At 41.0% G+C, this 19,091-nt stretch overlaps 1 protein-coding gene across 1 annotated transcript in view; it reads right to left on the bottom strand.

Moving 5' to 3' along the window:
- Window positions 1–18,182, bottom strand: part of NELFA (negative elongation factor complex member A) — a 41,001-nt gene extending 22,819 nt beyond the window's left edge. The window contains exons 1-4 of the mRNA XM_007055973.4: window positions 12,314–18,182; window positions 4,721–4,892; window positions 3,234–3,395; window positions 2,157–2,246 (exon numbers count right to left, since the gene is read on the bottom strand). Of these exons, the coding sequence (XP_007056035.2) occupies window positions 2,157–2,246; window positions 3,234–3,395; window positions 4,721–4,892; window positions 12,314–12,565 (676 nt within the window). The 5' untranslated portion in view covers window positions 12,566–18,182. The remainder of the gene's footprint in view (window positions 1–2,156; window positions 2,247–3,233; window positions 3,396–4,720; window positions 4,893–12,313) is intronic.
- Between the last annotated feature and the right edge of the window lie 909 nt (window positions 18,183–19,091).

The following is a 19,091-nucleotide window of genomic DNA, read 5'->3' as shown; positions in this document are numbered from 1 at the left end:
TATAGACTAACAGACGTATTGGAGCATAAGCTCCACTACATGCATCTGACAAAGTGGGTATTCACCCACGAAAGCTTATGCTTCAATACGTCTGTTAGTCTATAAGGTGCCACAGGACTCTTTGCCGCTTTTATGTATCTTTGTGAAAATCTTAAGTGACCTACAACACATTCCTGCTGGCATCCTTCCCTGTAACCACAGGCACATCTGAGCTTACTGAAGCTTCTCCATCTGCCAGAGGAAGTCGGGGGCTGGGTGAAAAAGAGGCCAGAATCAGAAAGTCAGACAGAGGAGGGCACATGCATGGGGGCTCTTGCAGGTAAGACTAGCTCCCGCACACAAGGCAAGACCAATAGTGACTGACAGTGATGGCATTTGTTAATGTATGACCAAAGTATTAAACTGTTTAATACATTGTTTGAACCCTATGCCATGTCTGATGGCCCAAGGATTCAGAATACACTGACACCATTTTGTCCTTTACCACTTGTAAGATATCACCTATTTTAAAATGCCCTGAACTACCACCTCTATAAAAAAACGTGTAGCCAATGCTAACCCTGTAAGGCTCTTTGTTTCCTACAGTGGCTACCCCACATACGAAGCTTTTAGAGTCTGCCCCTGCCTTTGACCAAATGGCCTAATCCTCTAGCTCAAACAATAGCTTTAAAATCCAGAGGTCCAGGGCTTATTTCGCACTAAACAGCCTGACGAGTGGGATACAAAGAGAAACGCTGCAAGCATGGATTACACCCTGGCCAGGGAAGCTTGTCCCAAGCTTCAAGCTTCTGAGGTTGACAGGAGTTTCAATCCTCACATGTATCCATGGGGATTGAACCTGAGACTTCTAGATCTGAAAGTATGAGCCTCTAGTGCTTGGGCTAAAGAGACAGCTTTATTAGCTCCAAGTCTAGAGTAGACAAACCACTATCTTGTATCTGTGGTCTGTCCTTTAACAGGGGACAAAGAGCCACATTTCATTAGGGTCAGAACTCCTGTAGCGTGGTAGTAAGCAGTATGTCTGATAAATTAGATCATCCTAAACCCCTTGTCATTGTACTGAGATAACTCCAACACTACCATTATAACTTGTATCTTCAGCAAATTGTGTCCACATAGCTCCAGTGCTACCAATATTCCTTATCTTATACCAGTGCCAACCTTGATCAGTTCCACTGTATCAATGTCAACATTCAAGCAGTAACATTTTAAAGCTTAAATATCTATTGATTTTTTAAAAATGCAACTTTTAAATATTCTTCCAATCTACTCATAGCAAAGAATCAGACCAAGTTTCACACTTCAGATTGCTGTAGGATGTTTAAAGAAGGCCCTGAAGGAAAAACTTCAGGCACTAACATTGTTTAGTTGCATAGCAGTTTCAAAAACTGGCATAACTGGCCTTAACTTTTTTTCCCCACTACAAACTGATACAGAAAATTCAAGCAGTTCAGAAATTACAACAAATACTTGGAACTGATCATCTCAGAGCACTGACTTGTATAGACTCTTTTCATCCCATTAAAATGGAAATCTTGAGTGCAATTTTAACTGTAGTGGTGCTACTGCTACCCTAAAATATTGAAGGTACTGACACATCAAGAAAATGGTACATTTATAGTTATCTACATTTAGAAAACAACTATTCTCAATTACTACAATATCCTTAGTAAGAGCTCGGCAATCTTTGCATCTGTCTGAGTCAGTGTTTGACAGGCTTTATCTGCCTTTTCCCTTCTAATGCGCAGAACTGTTTATGTTCTTGGTAATTATGTTTGACAGTTTTGTACCTTATTTTAAGGATTACAATAAAATATACTATTTTTATATATAACCTCATCTATACATGTAAGAGAAAAAATTCCAAGCAGGAATTTCAAACTATTTCACCTGGAATAATTACCCCATATTATGGTTATCACATGTTCTCCTTTCCATATGTGAAAGTCAGTTTAAGAGTACTTCACTAAAGTGCATCATTATTTTTATATTTTCATGTTTCCATAGAGCTTCATTACCCTCCTCTCTGCAATCCAGGTTTTAAAAATATAAACCTTGCAATTTTATTCTTTGCAAACATTATATTTTACCTACATATGAGCTGTATAGACATATAAATTATTCTCTACTGAGTAGTAATATAAAATGAGTCATACTTGTTGTATCTATTTTTTTGACCAGCCCCCTCCCTTTGGCATGGAAAGGCACTCCTGCAGTCTTCTTGAGCTGTTGTGCGGTTTCTGTTGCTAAAAAGAGAAATGCTTTAGTTATTTCAAAATTTGTATTTGAAATTAAAACTACTGCACATCCTACATAAAATTCTTTTAGGACCTAATCTAGTACAAGATGGGAAACTATCTTTAATTGACACAGGTCATCAATGTTAGACAAATCACATAATCTAATTATTTTTTTTCCCAAATGGTGCATTATCTGTTACACAATCCTTTTAAGTTACAGAAGTATGCAAACTAACATAAAAATAAACAAACAATCTACTTGAGGGGAAAGTAGAAAGTTAAAAAAGGTAAAAATTTCATTCAAAATGCTTAGCTACTCAAGTTGATATTTTAATCCAATCAAACTGACTAATCAACTCAAAGAAAGGTAAAAGGAAGTTGCTACAGCAAAGTGCAATGTACAGTACAATATTTTAAATTCACTCAGTTAAAGAATGGCTGTGGCTAAACTTCCTGCCTTCTGTTAATGAAAATCTTGGCTTTCACTCACAGTAGGCACACTGAGCAAGGGAAAGCATGCACTGGCTGCCTCTGCTCCCTGTTGCAAAAACATATGACAAAATAAAGCTCAGCTTGGTTCCAGTTTCATTTTTGTGGTAAGAGCCCCAAGCATCTTAACAAAAGCTCTCCCTGATGAGTCTCAAACTGATTGCTAAATATAACCACCAAAGAATCTAACCTTGCTTTAAACAGAGGAAAAAAAAAAAAAGAAAAAAAAAAAAGCTTTTTCAGTGCCTTCAAATCTGAACAGCATTTAAGATTACGAAAACAAGACTAGCATATTAATATGGTGACAACCAGAATGGCTTCAATAGGCTTAGTCCTGATCTTCTGCACTGTTGTGTATTGTGGAAAACCAGTCAGCACATATTCTTGTAAGAAGGGAAGATACGATACATGTTCCTGTACTGAAGAACAAGACTGAATTCTATGCCTTCCTTTTACAATCCTATTTGTAACTGTATCTGATCAACTAGCTGGTTTACTACTTACATTTCTGCAAGAGTTCTGCTCGAAGAGTGGCACTTTTGGGTTTTCTTTTCAGCTGGAAGTGTTTCACTGGGGGAGTAAGTGGCCCAGCTAGTGTTGTCAAGGCATTTTTGTTTAAGTACTGGCACTCCAACGGCAACATAGCTGATGTTTCACATTCACTTACTGTGTAAAGAGTTAACATAATGCATGTGGGTAAAAGGACCTCTTGCACAGATAATTACAAGACAATTTTTATATAGTTTGTGCAGGTGATTCTTAACTTCAAAGTATTTATTCAGACCCCGAGGGAAACTTCTGTTTTGCTCATAATCACTATTCCAGAAACCTGCCAACTCTAGCTATATTGTAGGAAGTAACCCTTCACAAGGATTTAATAAAACAGGAAATATGTTATTTTTAAGACGGCCATGTTAGATTTGTCTAGTCAAGTGTAAAGTTATTTTTAAAGTATTGTACATATTTCAGTACTCGGGAGAAAACAGCTGAAGATTAATTCTCAGAAGCTACATTTAAAAAAACACAAACAACCAAACAAACACAAAACAGAAAACCCAATCTGGCAGACCACAAAATACCGAGAGGTAAAGATTTCTACCAGCAAATGATCATTCCTATTTTCAAGGATGATGCAGTTCTCTTTCCAAGGAGTTTTTCTATTACTTTGCTGCATCCTGGCTTCTACAACCATTTCTGTCCATTACATTCGGTGGCTCTTCTACACTTCCAACTTTTGGGATAGTTCCTGTTATTTCACGAACACTGGTACTGCATCACTGGTAGCAGTAACTATGGGAGTACTAGCATATACATGGCTCAGGCATTTTAACTGCCTCAGTCTAGACTACACTAATGCTCTCACTGCTGCCATCATCCGTGAAGCTGCACCGATGGGACACTTCCTAAGAACTGCTAGTATAGTTGCAGTCCATCTGTATAGCACGATAGTTGGCTCTTTGAAGTACAGATGTACACCCTCATCTTTAATGAGGCTCCATACAGGGGTCTGCCCACACAAAGCTCACTGCTTTGGGATCGGCGTCTTAGAAAGAAAGCATAATATCATGCTTTCGAAACTATGAACAAGTGCACAGAGCCTCTCTTCTAATGTGACAGTTTTAAATAACAAATAGACAACCCGAAGTCCCTTGAAAATTAGTAAAAAAAAAAAAAAATATGCAAGACAGGAATAAAACGATGTTTAATTTATGATCTTTTAAAAGTTTATACAAGTTTAATCAAAAAGTAATATTTATTAAATTATACATCAGTTTTATTTCATTTCAGGCACTCCTTACATAGTTCTACTGCCTCATGTGGAACACTTCCTGTGGCAAAGAGCTGCTGAATTAGATCCACATTTATTGCTTCCCGTTAGACTCTTAAACACATAGGGTGTAATCCTTGCCTCATAGACTTTCACCCATAGTGGTTTGAATGCAAAAATGTCAAATATGCAGTGTAATTTTAGACAAAAAATGATTGCTTACCCTTTTCCCTAAGTTCTCCTAAAATATCTTGAACATTGGGATTCTGTTCTTCAAGATCAAGGTTAAGGGAGCCAGTATCTGGAAAGGATTTTAAAATATCAGCTACCATTAAGACCCAGGGGTCTGAATCCAAGGTAGCGAGCTGGATAATTTCAGTCAGTGCACCTTTCATCTAACAAAAAAGAGAAAAGAAAATCAACAAATTGGAAACAATTCTAAGAAGTTTACTTTGTATTTGGAAATATTTTCAGAAACCAGCACAAACATGCACAATATTTACTTCCTGTGGGGAACTCATATAAATTATTGTGTTTTAACACAGTTAAAAAGACCTATAAGCCATATGTCCAGGGTCATCTTTTTTGTTACAGAATGCCATGAAGAAAAGATGATTTTTAAAAACTTATTTCAGGAGGTTCAACTGGGGAAAAAGTCACAAGACTGTAGTGGGGGAAAGTTTATTTCAGCTACTAGTCAAAATATCTATTAGTTTGTAGCATAAATAAATAAAAATAAAGAAAATACAATCATCTCACTGAAATTACATATTGACATTTGGTTTTAATCATTATACTTTATTCACAGGTAGCTCAGTCCCTGAGAGAGTTGAAAATTCAGATTTAAAAACTTTTTTAAATGTCTTATTTGAACGTTAAAAATTGACTTTTTTAAATCTCTCCAGTCTTTTGCAGAGCTAAGATGTGGCTTTAGGCAGCATGTGCTTACCAGAGCACAAGAAAAAAGACAGAGTCAACATAAACTGTGTGACCACTATTAAGACATATTGGCAATACACAGTCCTAACACTAAGGGTTTTAAGATCAAGTGCAAGGAAACTAAGAGTTAATATTGAGACGTGGCCCTTTCCATATCCCATTGTGATCACATATTGCAGTGCATATGGCACAATTTACACTGTTTTCAGGAATCCAAACACAACGAGACAAGTCAAGGAGAGATCTTCATCCTTAACTCTATATTTCCTTTCTCTTATTAATTTACAACAGGACTTTTGTTATTTGAACATATTTTGCTTGTTAAAAAAAAAAAAGTATTACACCAAAATAGTAAATTATTAGATTATATCCCAGTTCTCTCTTCCATTTCCAAGCATCTTTAGACCTCAGAAATAAAGTCAATGGTCCTTTTGATTTTGCTGATTATATAGTGATCCCCCTGCTCCAACACATACACCCTAAATTACAGAAAGCTAATTTACGGTCTTATTTATGCTGTGCACAGAAGTCTCCACAAATTTCTAATCCCTGCTCCCCTCAAAGCCTCCCTCTCCCAAATCTTCACAAGAAACAGTGCTTAATTTGTAATGAAAGAGGTGCTGGGGCTCAAACAATTTTTTTTTACTTTCGTAACTGATGCAGCAAGCCCAGAGGTGCCAGGGCTATGAAATGCCAAGCCTAGAGGTGCCGGACTCAGCTCTGGCACAAATTAAGCACTGCAAAAAACCCAGTGTCAGCCTAGAACTGAGGGGAAAATGGCAAAACGGCCAAATTGGGCTTCCCCTCCATCAGAAGCTGCTTCCGCTATATTTTAAAAAAGGAATGAAGTAAGCAATGGGAGAGAAGAGTATGATACTTCTCAGGACAAAGGGCTGCTTTGACCTCTCCAGTCCACAATAGAAATTATAGAACTTGAATAGGGATTTTCAGGGATTGTAAGTGTGAACACAGAACAGTCAATAACGCTTTCAGTACGTTTGAGTAATATGGTAAGAATGATAGACCCTGACTAAGCTGTCTATATTATGATTCCCACCAGTTTTAACACTGGTTCAGCTGACTTGGTGGTAATTTTTTCCATACATTTCCTCAGTGTCAAACATCTTATGTCTCCTCTTCCCACCACTCTGTTAGTGCTTTTTCTTCAGGCTGCTTTCTACATATGGCCAAGCATCCTCAAGGCCCTCTTTTATATTCCTCCTCAAACTCCTCTTTTCCCTAGTTTTGCATCAGGAAGACCACCACTGGGCTCTCTGATCCCAGGTTAAGTTTACAGATCTGGCAGTTAGAAAAATATGTATTTATTTGCAAACTGAGCATATATGATATGCAAGTCAGAGGCAATAGAATCGCAGATGCCATTTTTACAGTTACTTTTCAAAGCAGAACTACATTCCAACATTGTTAATTTCATTATGGACCGAATCTTGAAATCCTTACTTAGGCAAATCTCTCATTGATTCCAACAAGAGTCTTGTTAATCATAGACTTCAGGATCAGGTCCAACATAGTTTGTCAGTTGTCCTTATGGGTCTTTCCTAAAACATCAATGTTTAGCAAAAATACTTTAAAAAAGGAGTGAAATTACTACCTATGGAAATGAGGAGCTAATTACATTTTGTACAGACAGCCAAAAATATGGCAAGGCTTTAACTTGGACAAATATCACTACAAGATTAACATGAGAAAAACCAAACTCATTTTCACTAATAACGAACAGCCATCAGTATTATAAATAATCATAGCATTTGGGAATGGGAGGGAAGGGACAAGTTATTGGCAGCAGACAAGAAAACCAGACAAGAGCTCCAGGACTTCATCCAAGTAGTTCCTATTAATTTGCTTTCCACTTCTACCACTAATGCAGTGTGGATTAAATAGAATTATAAAGTGGTTTTACTACTGGCTAAAAAACCTTAACTGTTTTTAATGGTTCAGTGTCCATTAAGAAGGTGATGTTGAATAGGAGTCCACAAAGGTCTATTATTAATCAGCATTTTCATTAATCTGAAGAATGGAGTGGAGAGTATATTAATATCTGCAGATGGTAAAGGTCAAAAGGATCAAAAATACTCTAGTGACAAGGGATTAAAATACAGTATATATTTAATAAAATGGAAAAATGGCCAACTTCAATATAAAATCAGATTCAATAAACTGTAAGATAGGAAATACAAGTGAGGGCCAGGGAAATGTAAAGGATGACAAATTAAGACAGATAGTGATTGTCTGACATGCAGCTCAAAGAACTAAGGTGGCATAATATACGCCCCCTTACTCCGGTGCTTTATACCACCACTTCTAGTGTGCAGGGAGCAGACAACTTCCCACGCATGCGGGTGGATGGGGGCAGAGCCTTGACTCCGTACCCTTCAGTGTAGTTATGCTAGTGCATCAGGGAATGCAAACAAGACTCCAGGTTTAGGCAACTCTCTCCCAGGGTACTCCAGGGGAAGCACAACACATTGCCCAAAATGCAGGGCTAGATCATAACGACACAACCTAGCCATAAAGGAGTAAATGCAATCCTGGCAGAAAAATGCACATGCCACTATGGGTCATGTTAACAGGAGTATATTGTGCAAAATAAATAAGGGTAATTATTCCTCTGAACTCAGAACTGCATTGAGCTTTCGGTATCATTTCAAAACTCCGATTAGCTGCAAAGGGTTTAGAAGAAAAAGAACAAAAGGTTAGGGAAATAAATCCATTAGGGAATGGTTAGGAAAGCTGCCATGTTCAGCTTAGAGAAAAGCAGTACGAAGGATGAATTTAACAATTGTCTACAAATACACAGAGATGTTAAGAAGACAGGCACCAATTATTCTCATTAGTCAGTGAGGACAAACAAGTAGTAATGGGTTTATGGTGTGGTAAGGAAAATGTAGGTTAATTACCTACCCCACAGGAGTGCTGGAAGGATTAATTCATTAATACTTGTAAAACACTTGGAGTTCCTGAATGAAAGGTACCAAGGAAGTTGCAAACTATTGGGGGCGGGGGGGAAGAGGGGAGAGAAGAGCTGAACACTCAAGCAATGGATCAAGCTGTCAAAGAAGGTTTGTGAATCACCTTCACTGGATATATTCTTAGATAGACTTGACACTTCCCAGAGAGGTTTAGGGATTAAGAATGGACAAGTGACCATCAAAAATCCTTTTTAAACCAAACAACACCATGTATTCTATTCATCCCAACATTCATTGTAGTCCAGAAGTGGTTTCCAAATTATCCTGTTCCACTGTTAACCAGTATACTTCACACAGTGCTTATTTTAGAAGGATGAAAGATACTGTCTCTTTAAAAAGCCTATATTCAACCTACTATCCATACAGCACAATATAATTTGATGTTTAATACCTTTAGTACACATGATACACCAGTTACACACACTGTACACACCATTTAGAACCAACAAATGCAACATTGTTCCTAATCTCATAACATTTTCAGACACCAGCTCAATGCTCTGAGTCCTAACACCTGATCAGTGCAGACATGTACATAAGGAATAAAGAAAAACATGCAGTACGCTAATGAAGTCCAATCACACTGTCATTTTCACAGGTCAATTCAACTCATAATACAAACTAATTCAAAAATCAGTCTGAATATACATTAAGACTTTTCACTCTTAGCTAGCCACAGCTCTCTTATATTAAAGTAATTTATTATTATTAGTTGTTGTTAAGGGATGACATTGTGCTCAGTATCATATATATCAGTAACACTGTGCTCAGTATCATATATAAAAATGAATACTGTTCTGGCCCAAAAGACTAAGAAACTGTAAGGTTAATGCTAAATAGCAGCTGTTACTTGTTTTAAAGTCATCCTATAACAAGTGTGATTGTAACACTGTTTAACGTGACTTCCTAAGCATCATCATTTAATTTGAGCAAGTTTATTATAAAACAATGCACTTTTGATGTAACAATTGTTCCTTCTCAATGAACTCATCACTGAATTCCCTTTGATTAATAGCTTTGTTCCATTGGGGTACTTTATTAACAATACAAAACTAACGCAAAAAGTTTTGGGATTCGACTATACAATTTTTCATCTTCAACTGAATTTACCTATATAATAATGATTTTTTTTATGTTTAAGTTTTAAGTGGGTGAAAATGGAGGAAAAAGGTCACGTACCCTAGCAGTTTTAACAGATCACAAGTACTCTGCAAAGGGACCAAAAAATTACATTGTGCAAGTCTCTCTCAAGACTAGGCTTGCTCAGTTTACAAGTCAAACGATAAAATTTGTAGCTGCTAGCTCCACAAACTCCATCTAGAATCTGAAAAAGCCAGCACTTCTGCCTCTGTCAATAACACCAGTACAAGTTTCTATATTCAGAGCTTAGCTGGCCGTTTTGACAATACATGAGGTAGAATAGAAACTAGCTCACTCTTCAATAGTTTGAATGAGTCAGCAAGGCTAACAAAAGTCAAAATGAGTGAAGTGACCTGCCAATCCTAATTAAATTTGGATTAATTTTAAAGCAGTATTTTAATAAAAAGTACCTCAGAAGTACTGTTCGGATGGATGGCTTTGCAGCATTTCAATGGATTATTTTACAGTGTCACTTGAGCTGCAGCTCCATCAGTTTGAGACAAGAGCCAATCAAGTGTTCTCCATGAAGACCCCCAAACTTTTCAATTCACTCCTCTTGATCAAAATACCTCTAATGTGGTAACTTTCAGGGAACACAACAAGTCCCATTTTTTTACCTAAGCTTTCTGGGGCTTTTGCTAACTCTGGGTGTAATGAGAGCTGGGGTCTTGATATGGAGGGATCATGTGGGACTGGGGTGAGCGATTCCTATTTTCTGGTTTTGGGGAGGCCGCTTTATTTTGTTGTATTAGTATAATTGAATTTGTAATGTAAGAAAGACTCAGAGGTGGGACAGGCACTTAGCAAGCAGTTACAGTATGTCTCAAAGATACACAGGAAATAGATATGCTAAGAAAGCGCCTTTTTAAAAACAGAATGCAGTGACACATAACTCAGTGAATGACTGCACAGAAACACCTACAAGAGCCACTCTGAGTCACACTACTCTGAAACCAATTGGTTAAAACACTTGATGCTTTGCATATACCTCTTTTAGGACATTTGGTTGTAAATTCTCGAGGGTGCAGTGTGCACTAATCCAGGTTATTTACAATTTCCCCCACATCGTGTTTAGAACACTACTATCACACCTCAACAACAAACATATCCTATCTGACAATGGCATCCATAAACATGAGTCTCTTGCAAACGGCACATCTACTCGGAAAAGGTGAGACTCAAGCTGAACCTGCATGCTATCTGCATTGGTGTTGTCAGGAAACAGAACAATGTGGGCCATGAAGTAGAGTGCAAATTCCTCAAGACTCAAGTTGTGGAAATGTATGCTCCAGAATGCCCTCCCATTGTAAAAGTATTCCCTCACAAATCAGCAGCTTCCTGACTTCCAACTCAATGCCACTTCAAAACAGCCCACTCAGACTGTTAGCATCCTCCTACCTCCAGTTAGCCATGCCAACTCTGATTTCCTAGCCCCTAGACATATGAACGTCAACATCCCTCTCCTATCCCCCCTAGAGACCCCTGCTCTTTCCCCCTCCGAGTTTCAGCACTTGCTGCTGTCCTCCCTAGGGTAAGGCTCTTAGGCTATATTTACACTACAAGTGCTACAGCAGCATACTGCAGTGCTGCATTATAGACCAGTGATGTGCAAATGGGGGGGGGGGGGGGGGGGGGGAGAAGGATGCAGGGAGCAAAAGGTTCGGGGGGGGGGGGGTAGGCTATTCCCTATATCGGTGGTTTTCAACCTTTTTTCCCTGCATTTACAGATTCCTAAAAAGCATCAAATGGAGGAGCAGACCCCTGTGGAAATTTCAGACAGTGTGCGGATCACAGGTTGAAAACCACTGCCCTACATAGTTTGCTCCTCTGGCCTACTTCCCAGCACAGGTGCTGGCCCAGAGACACAATCCCCCAGAAGGAAGCCACTACACTAGCAGTTGTACCTCATGAAAGTCTCAGGTTCATAACTCATCAGCCTACAGATGAAAAACAACCCCTCCCCCCAACCATGTTTTAGACAAGAGGACAATGATGGGACTTTTTAAGACTGATTGTATGGCACCCACATGGGTGCCACACACAAGTAACAGTAATGATTGCATTTTACACTTTCCATTAGGAGGGTCTCCGGGCACTTCACTTACATCACAGATTGAAACCTCAAAGTACTGGCTAAACAAATAATACTAAATGCCTAGATCTTACAGAGCACTTTCATCAAAACAATACAAAGAAGGACAGTACCAATATCCCCATTTTACAGATGGGCAAACTGAGGCACAAAGGTGGGACAGGACTTGGCCAAGGTCACCCATCAGGCCAGAGGCTCCCAGGCCCCGTGGATTCATGGCCAGCGCTCTCTCCACTGAGAGACATGGGTCTCAATGGGCTGGCTACTCAATCCAGAACAGCTATTTCAGTGTAAACTGGGGAGGCTGGTCGGGTTGGGGGAACTGGGGGAGGGCTTGGCAGGAACACATGGCAAGGACCCGCTGGGAGTGGATGTAGGGGCATTATGGGTTATAACTGTATGGGGGCCAGACCAGGCAGGTACTGAGTGTAACGCCCCGGGGGATGGGGGGGGCCGCAGTACTGATACCCCCTCCCCCACTCGGGGGTGTGTCCGGCAGGCGGGGGCGAGACTCCGCGCTCGGCTCCTCAGACGCCATTTAACGGGGAGGGGGCGGGTACCGGCGCCGCCGCCACACGGGGACGTTTGCCGCCTGCCCCGACGGGCCGTAGCCCCGACCTTCCCGGCTCCCGTGCAGCCCCTGCCCCGCTCTCACCTCATCCACCGCCCGGCGGGGCAGGTGCAGCATCCCCAGCAGCAGTTTGAGCTTGACGGCCGAGGAGAGGCCGTGGAAGCAGAGGCGGATGTTGTCGATCACCGAGGCCGTGAGCAGCGAGGCGATGCTCGGCGGCGCCCACAGCTCGTCCGTGGAGCCCAGCTTGTTGTGCAGCCACAGGCCAGTGTCGCTCTCCCGCATCGACGCCATCTTGAGAGCGGGGCGAAAAAAGAGGGGATTCTCAGCGGGCATTTTATGAAGACACCTAAACGAAGGGAGGGTGAGGACCCCTTTGGGCTGCCGTTTCGTTCGTAACCCAAAATGGCGGCGCCCAGTGGAGAAACTCCACCATGGGGGGGGCAAGGAATTCCGTAATCTAAAATGGCGGCGCCCTGTTGGGGAGGAAGAGCCGGCTCTTGAGCAAATCTCCCGTGATGCAAAATGGCGCCTCTCTTCCGTATTGCAATATGGCTACCCCCTGTTGAGGGGAAGCGTCACCGACAGACTGGCTTCCTACCCCTCTCCGCGGGCTGGTTGTGTCCCCAGTACTCCCTTGTGGTAGTAACGGGCCACGGGACGGGTCTGAAGGTCGAGCGTCTTGGAGCGCGCCCCACAGCCAGACGGAGCAGCGGCTCTGAGCCAGGCCCCTGCCCTGTGCCCGCTCCCTCTGCCCTTCTCTCTCCCTCATTCATTTCTTCCCCCTTCCCATACCTTCACCTCTTGTCTCCCCGCCCCTCTTCTCCGTCCATCCGCTCTCCTCCTTCCTCCCACTTCAGCCCCGCGCCTCACTGGCCAGTAGCCAGCACAGCTGTTGCCAGCCAAAGCCCAAGAACTCCCCTCTCAGCCCTGCGCGGAGCAGCTACCCCGCGCCGGGGGCTGTGCTCTGCCCATTGGACGTTACCGACCGTTTCTGACTCGGTGGCAGCCTGTTGTATGCTTGAGCTGGCCGGAAAAGTTTGCAATGTATATTTTATTTATAAAAATATAAAAAGACTTCTCCTGACTCCAATCTCTCCCCCCACCTTCTTTTGACCAGTCAGCCCGATGCTCTAATCTACACTCTCCACTGTGGTGTCTGGGCAACTCACTTCTTTGGTCCTCAGTTTGTTCCCCCTCTTTCCTTCCTTTCAAAACAACAAACCCAACCTGCCACCAAATTGATAGATGATGAAATCAACTTGCAATGCTGTGCTTTGACGGAAGCAAAGTTAACTGCCTTTTTCATCATCTCCCCAAAGATTTTAGTGGGGGGTAATGGTGACAGGAGGAAGTCACCTCCGTGTTCACACCAAAAGCAGGAAAAATAGTCTCTGCAGGTTCAGGGCCTTATAAATACAGCTTAAAATGCTTATTTTAGTATAGCAATAAACTAAATTAAAATGGGGGAATTTTTCTGGGCATGGCTGGAGACCATGAATTTGGTGACCCTGTCATACTTAGGGATTTTGTATCTGCAGATTTTGCCACCTCACAGTTTACCTCTTTTTCCAGACCCTTTATGAATATATTGAACAGTACTGGTCCCAGTACAGACTCCTGGGGGACACCACTATTTACCTCTCTCCATTCTGAAAACTGACCATTTATTCCTACCTTTTGTTTCCTGTCTTTTAACCAATTACTGATCCATGAAGAGCCTTTGGTGAGGGAACTTGTCAAAGACTTTCTGAAAATCTAAGTACACTATATTCACTGGATCCCCCTTGTCCACATGCTTGCTGGACCCCCTCAAAGAATTCTAGTAGATTGGTGAGGCATGATTCCCCTTTTACAAAAACCATGTTGACTCTTCCCCAGCAAATCATGTTCATCTATGTGTCTGATAATTCTGTTCTTTACTATAGTTTCCAACCAGTTTGCCCAGTACTGAAGTTAGGCTTACCCGCCTGTAATTGCTGGGATCGCCTCTGGAGCCTTTTAAAAATATTCATGTCAGATTAGCGATCCTCTAGTCATCTGGTGCAGAAGCAGATTTAAATGATAGGTTACATAACCACAGTTAGTAGTTCTGCAGTTTCACATTTAAGTTCCTTCAGAACTCTTGGGTGAATACCATCTGGTCCTGGTGACTTTTATTACTGTTTAATTTATAAATTTTTTCCAAAATCTCCTCTGAACCTCAATCTGGGACAGTTTCTCAGATTTGTCATCGAAAAAGAATGGCACAGGTTGGGGAATCTCCCTCCATGAAGACTGATGCAAAGAATTCATTTAGTTTTTTCACAATGGCCTTAAGGGGGATAAGTTCTCCTTTAGCATCTCGATCATTCAGTGGCTCTGCTGGTTGTTTAGAAAGGCTTTCTGTTTCTTATATACTTACAGGGTTTTTTTTTTGTTTTTTTAATATTACTTTTTGAATCTTTGGCTAGCTATTCTTCAAATTCTTTTTTGGCCTTCCTTTTTTTTTTTTTTTTTTACACTTCACTTGCCAGAGTTTATGCTCCTTTCTATTTTCTTCAATAGAATTTAACTTCCACTTTTTAAAGGATGCCTTTTTGCCTCAACTGCTTCTTTGACTTTGTTTATCCACAGTGGCACTTTTTTGGTCCTCTTACTACATTTTTTAATTTGGGGTATACATTTAATTTGAGCCTCTATTACAGTGTCTTTAAAAAGTTTTCATGTAGTTTGCAGGGATTTCACTTTTGGCACTGTACCTTTTAATTTCTGTTTAACTAACTTCCTCATTTTTGTGTAATTCCTCTGTCTGAAATTAAATGCTACCGTGATGGGTTGCTGTGGTGTGTCGTCCCCCCCCCCCCGCCCCCGGGATGTTAAATTTTATTATGTTATGGTCACTATACCAAGTGGTTTAGCTATATTCACTTCTTGGACCAGATTCTGTGCTCCATTTAGAACTAAATCAAGAATTGCCTTTCCTCTTGAGGGTTTCAGGACTGACTGCTTCTTGGAGCAGTCATTTAAGGTGTCAAGAAACTTTTTGTCTTTGCGTTGTGTCCTGAGTTGACAAGTCAATATGGGGATAGTTGAAATCCCCCACTATTAGTGAGGTTTTTTTATTTTTGTAGCCTCTCTAATCTCCCAGAGAATTTCAGTCATTATCACCATCCTGGTCAGGTGGGCAGTAGTATATCCCTATTGCTATATTCTTATTATTAGAGCATGGAATTACTATCCATAGAGATTCTGTGGTACAGTTTGGTTCATTTAAGATTTTTATTTCCTTTCACTCTATGCTTCCTTTCACATATAGTACCACCAGTACAACCTATCCTGTACTTCTGATATATTTTGTACCCTGGTATTACCGTATCTCATTGATTATCCTCATTCCACCAAGTTTCTGTGATGCCTAGTATATCAATATCCTTATTTAATACAAGGCACATTAGTTCACCCATCTTATTATTTAGACTTCTAGCATTTGTATATAAGCACTTAAAAATTGTCACTTTTTAGCTTTCTGCCATTATGGGATCACACCTCTAGTCTATCACATGTTGTGCACTTGGACAAATCACTTAACCTTTGTGCCTCTGTTGAGTGAAGTTTTTTATGTGTAACTTCCTACCTTTAAAAAATATTGAAAAAACAAATTTCATCATGTGGTCATGTTGACGCCCACATGGGTCATCGGCTATGTAGGGCTATTTACAGTGACTCGAGTGTGAGTGAAAATCTCAGGGCAGGCTGTTAGGAAGCAGGGCACAAACCCCAAATTGGCTGTGGCACCAGCTGCCAGGGAAGGAGCCCCAGGGGGGCCTGTGGCTGCTCCAGCAACCACCAAGGGGGCACCCCAGGGTCAACCGCTGCCCTTGGGGCTGCTGCTCAGGCGTTCCCCAGGGCCAGCTGCATCGGCTGCTGCTCCGGCGGTCCCTGGGGCCAGCTTCCCTGGGCCTCCAGAGTAGCAGTTGGGGTGGGGGCCGCTCCAGCAGCAACTGGTGAGACTGGCTGTGGGGCCACCTGAGTGACTGGTTCCAGGGTCAGCTGCTTGGATGGCCATGGGGACAGCCACACTGGCTGCTGCAGAAGTCATGGAGGATACAGGAAGTCACAGAATCTATGACTTCCACAACCTCCGTGACAAACACAGAGCCCTACACATAAGTGAGCCAGACTGATTCCTGCTATGTATTTGTCAGTGTTCTACTGAGACACGGGGACTTTGGCATGAGCTTGCACCTGGTTTGCCAGCATCACACGCACTGTTGGAACCTTTAGATCTATAACACAGACCTCTGCGACTTGAGCTGAGGGAGAAACTGATAGCAGTAGTAGGTGTCATCATCAGCCCAGTAGGAGATGGGATACTTTGCCAGGAGGTTTCACAAATCTTTGCTGGCAGCGGAGGAATGGTGAGTCTCAGGAATCTTGGATACCATGCCAGACTCTGGAGGGGAGCTTGCTGTGAGCACAGTTTCTTTCTATCCTTTCCAAGCGGGATCCCTTCTGCCCCAACCCCTCTAATCTGTCCTTGTCCCAGTCCACGTCCCATTCCCCTTACCTAGCCAGTTCCAGTCTTCACTCCACTCCTTAGGCTTTTTTCCACTGAATGCACCCAATGAAGTGAGCTGTAGTTCACGAAAGCTTATGATCAAATAAATTTGTTAGTCTCTAAGGTGCCACAAGTACTCCTTTTCTTTTTGCGAATACAGACTAACACGGCTGCTACTCTGAAACCAGAATTATGTTTGATTTTTTTGGCAACAGTATTACATTGTTGACTCATATTTAGTTTGTGATCCACTATAACTATATAGTGAACCTTGGGTTCAATGCCAGCTTCTGGAAAGGTGTGTCCTCTAGTGGTCACAGACCCTTCTGCCCCTTTCTCTCTCCCCGCAAAAGACTGACCCCTTTGCTCCTCTCCCAGACCCCTCTCTCTTCCCCTAACTCCCAATCCTAGCCTGGACCCTGGGTTCCTTGTCCCAATCTACCCCATCATATGGTTCTTTTCCCTTCTGGATTCATTAGATTGGTTCCTCCTCTTTGTTCTCTGGGTACCAGAAGAGAGACCGCCTTCCTGCCCTCAGGACCACAGAAGAGCTCAAGCTGGAAGAAGCAATTGCAAAGGAAGTCCTTCTCAGCCCCAGTACCCAAGATGGAGTATGCTCAGTCGGTATATGCAAAGTTCTGTTGGCACATAGAAGCTGTGAGGGGATGGAGCAGGTCCAGTACAGACAGATTCTTCAGAGAATTTAGCTGCCAACCTTTTAACAAGTCTGGACTGAGAATTTGTGAGATGAGATTTTTTTTTCTAAGGCTTATAACTTGGCCAGGGTTTCTCATGGAAATATCCTTGATACAAAGGCCAAATTTCAAACCCCTTCTCCAAAGCATGGAAGTGCAAGAGCATTTCAGCAAAATGATTGTATGAATTTTTTCTAACATGGACAAAACAACACATTTTCCCCTAGTTGGTTCTCAGAAGCACATGGTTTCAGCAAAAATAGTCTAACTAAATTCAGCCTGAGGCAGACAACTGACATGGAAAATGTCAGCCCAAGTGGTTAAAGGCTGGCAAAGTTATAAGCTCCTAATAACAGCTCTTATGACGGAAAGCGTCAGGGTACCTTAAGTATAAGACTCGCTATCTGTGCCACCAATAATGAACAGTAAATCTGAACCTTGGAAAAATTAATCTTCAAAAATGTATTTCAAATGCTATACGGCATTTGTTGTTTTAAATGAGTTTTTCCAGTGGTCCATACAGCTGTTCATACGCGTTAGACTTATTGCAAGATATGAAGGAAGCAGAAAAGGGGAGCAGGGAGAACCAAATCTCAACTTAAACACCTCACCCACAAAGAGCCAGGAAAAATAGAGCTGAGCACACTTTTTCAAAACTTTTTTAGTGAAAAAATGCAGATTTGGCAAACAGAATTTGTATCAATTTCACCAAATCATTTAAGTAAAAAAAAATCTCAAAAAAGAAAAATTAAAAAAAAAATCTAAATGTTTAAATATTTTTGGAACAGGACATTTTGATTTTTTCAGTTTGAAATGACTTTGTTTAGAAATTTCCTTTAATTTTATTAAATAATTTACAAACCCCCTCAAAATTAAAATGAAACCTTTTGTTTTGGGTTAAAGAAAATGTCTTGCTCAACCCAAAACAATTTTTTGAAATTTTTTGATATGCTAAAAATTTTTGGTTTTGGTTCAGCCTGAAACTATTTCTCTCTACCCCCACCCGATTTTTTTTCAGAATTGCTAGTGAACCAAAAAATCCATTATTCATCCGCCTCTACAGCAAAAGTAACGGTAGGACTCAGACTCTTTTGTTGTTTGAGATGCTCTCACCGAAATTTTGGAAAACATTTTGAAGTGTGTATTTGCTATAAATAGTTTTTAAAAAGTTGTCACATTCAGTCATTTATTTTTCCAAGCTATTGTTGCAGGAGAACCTATGCCTTCCATTCTGGCAGTTATTTTTTGCCCAACATCTGTGCCATAGTTGTTTTGTTTTAAGCTACACATATTTGTGTCCTCAGGTCCCTTTCAATACTAAACTTGATGTAGGGATAAGTTTTGTAATAAATAGATTGTTAACATACAGGAAGATATTTTTCTAGTATTGTCCAATGACCAAACAGCCATGAAGCTTATGTGATAATTTTGAGTTGTTAGAATGTGAAGGGATGCTTCCCTTCATCCTATGAAATGTCAGAATGTTTCACTGTGGCAAATGGGTGCAGCTTTATTTTAATTTCCACTGAAGAAACTTTTCCAGGCAATACCTGGTCCCATAAATGTAACCAAAAGGTGGCAGCATGTTGTTTGCTATTCCTTTTCTCTCACTTTATGGAAACACTAG

Source organism: Chelonia mydas, chromosome 4, assembly GCF_015237465.2.
Source record: "Chelonia mydas isolate rCheMyd1 chromosome 4, rCheMyd1.pri.v2, whole genome shotgun sequence".
Lineage (NCBI taxonomy): Eukaryota > Metazoa > Chordata > Testudines > Cheloniidae > Chelonia > Chelonia mydas.
This window is presented reverse-complemented; position numbering and strand designations above follow the sequence as displayed.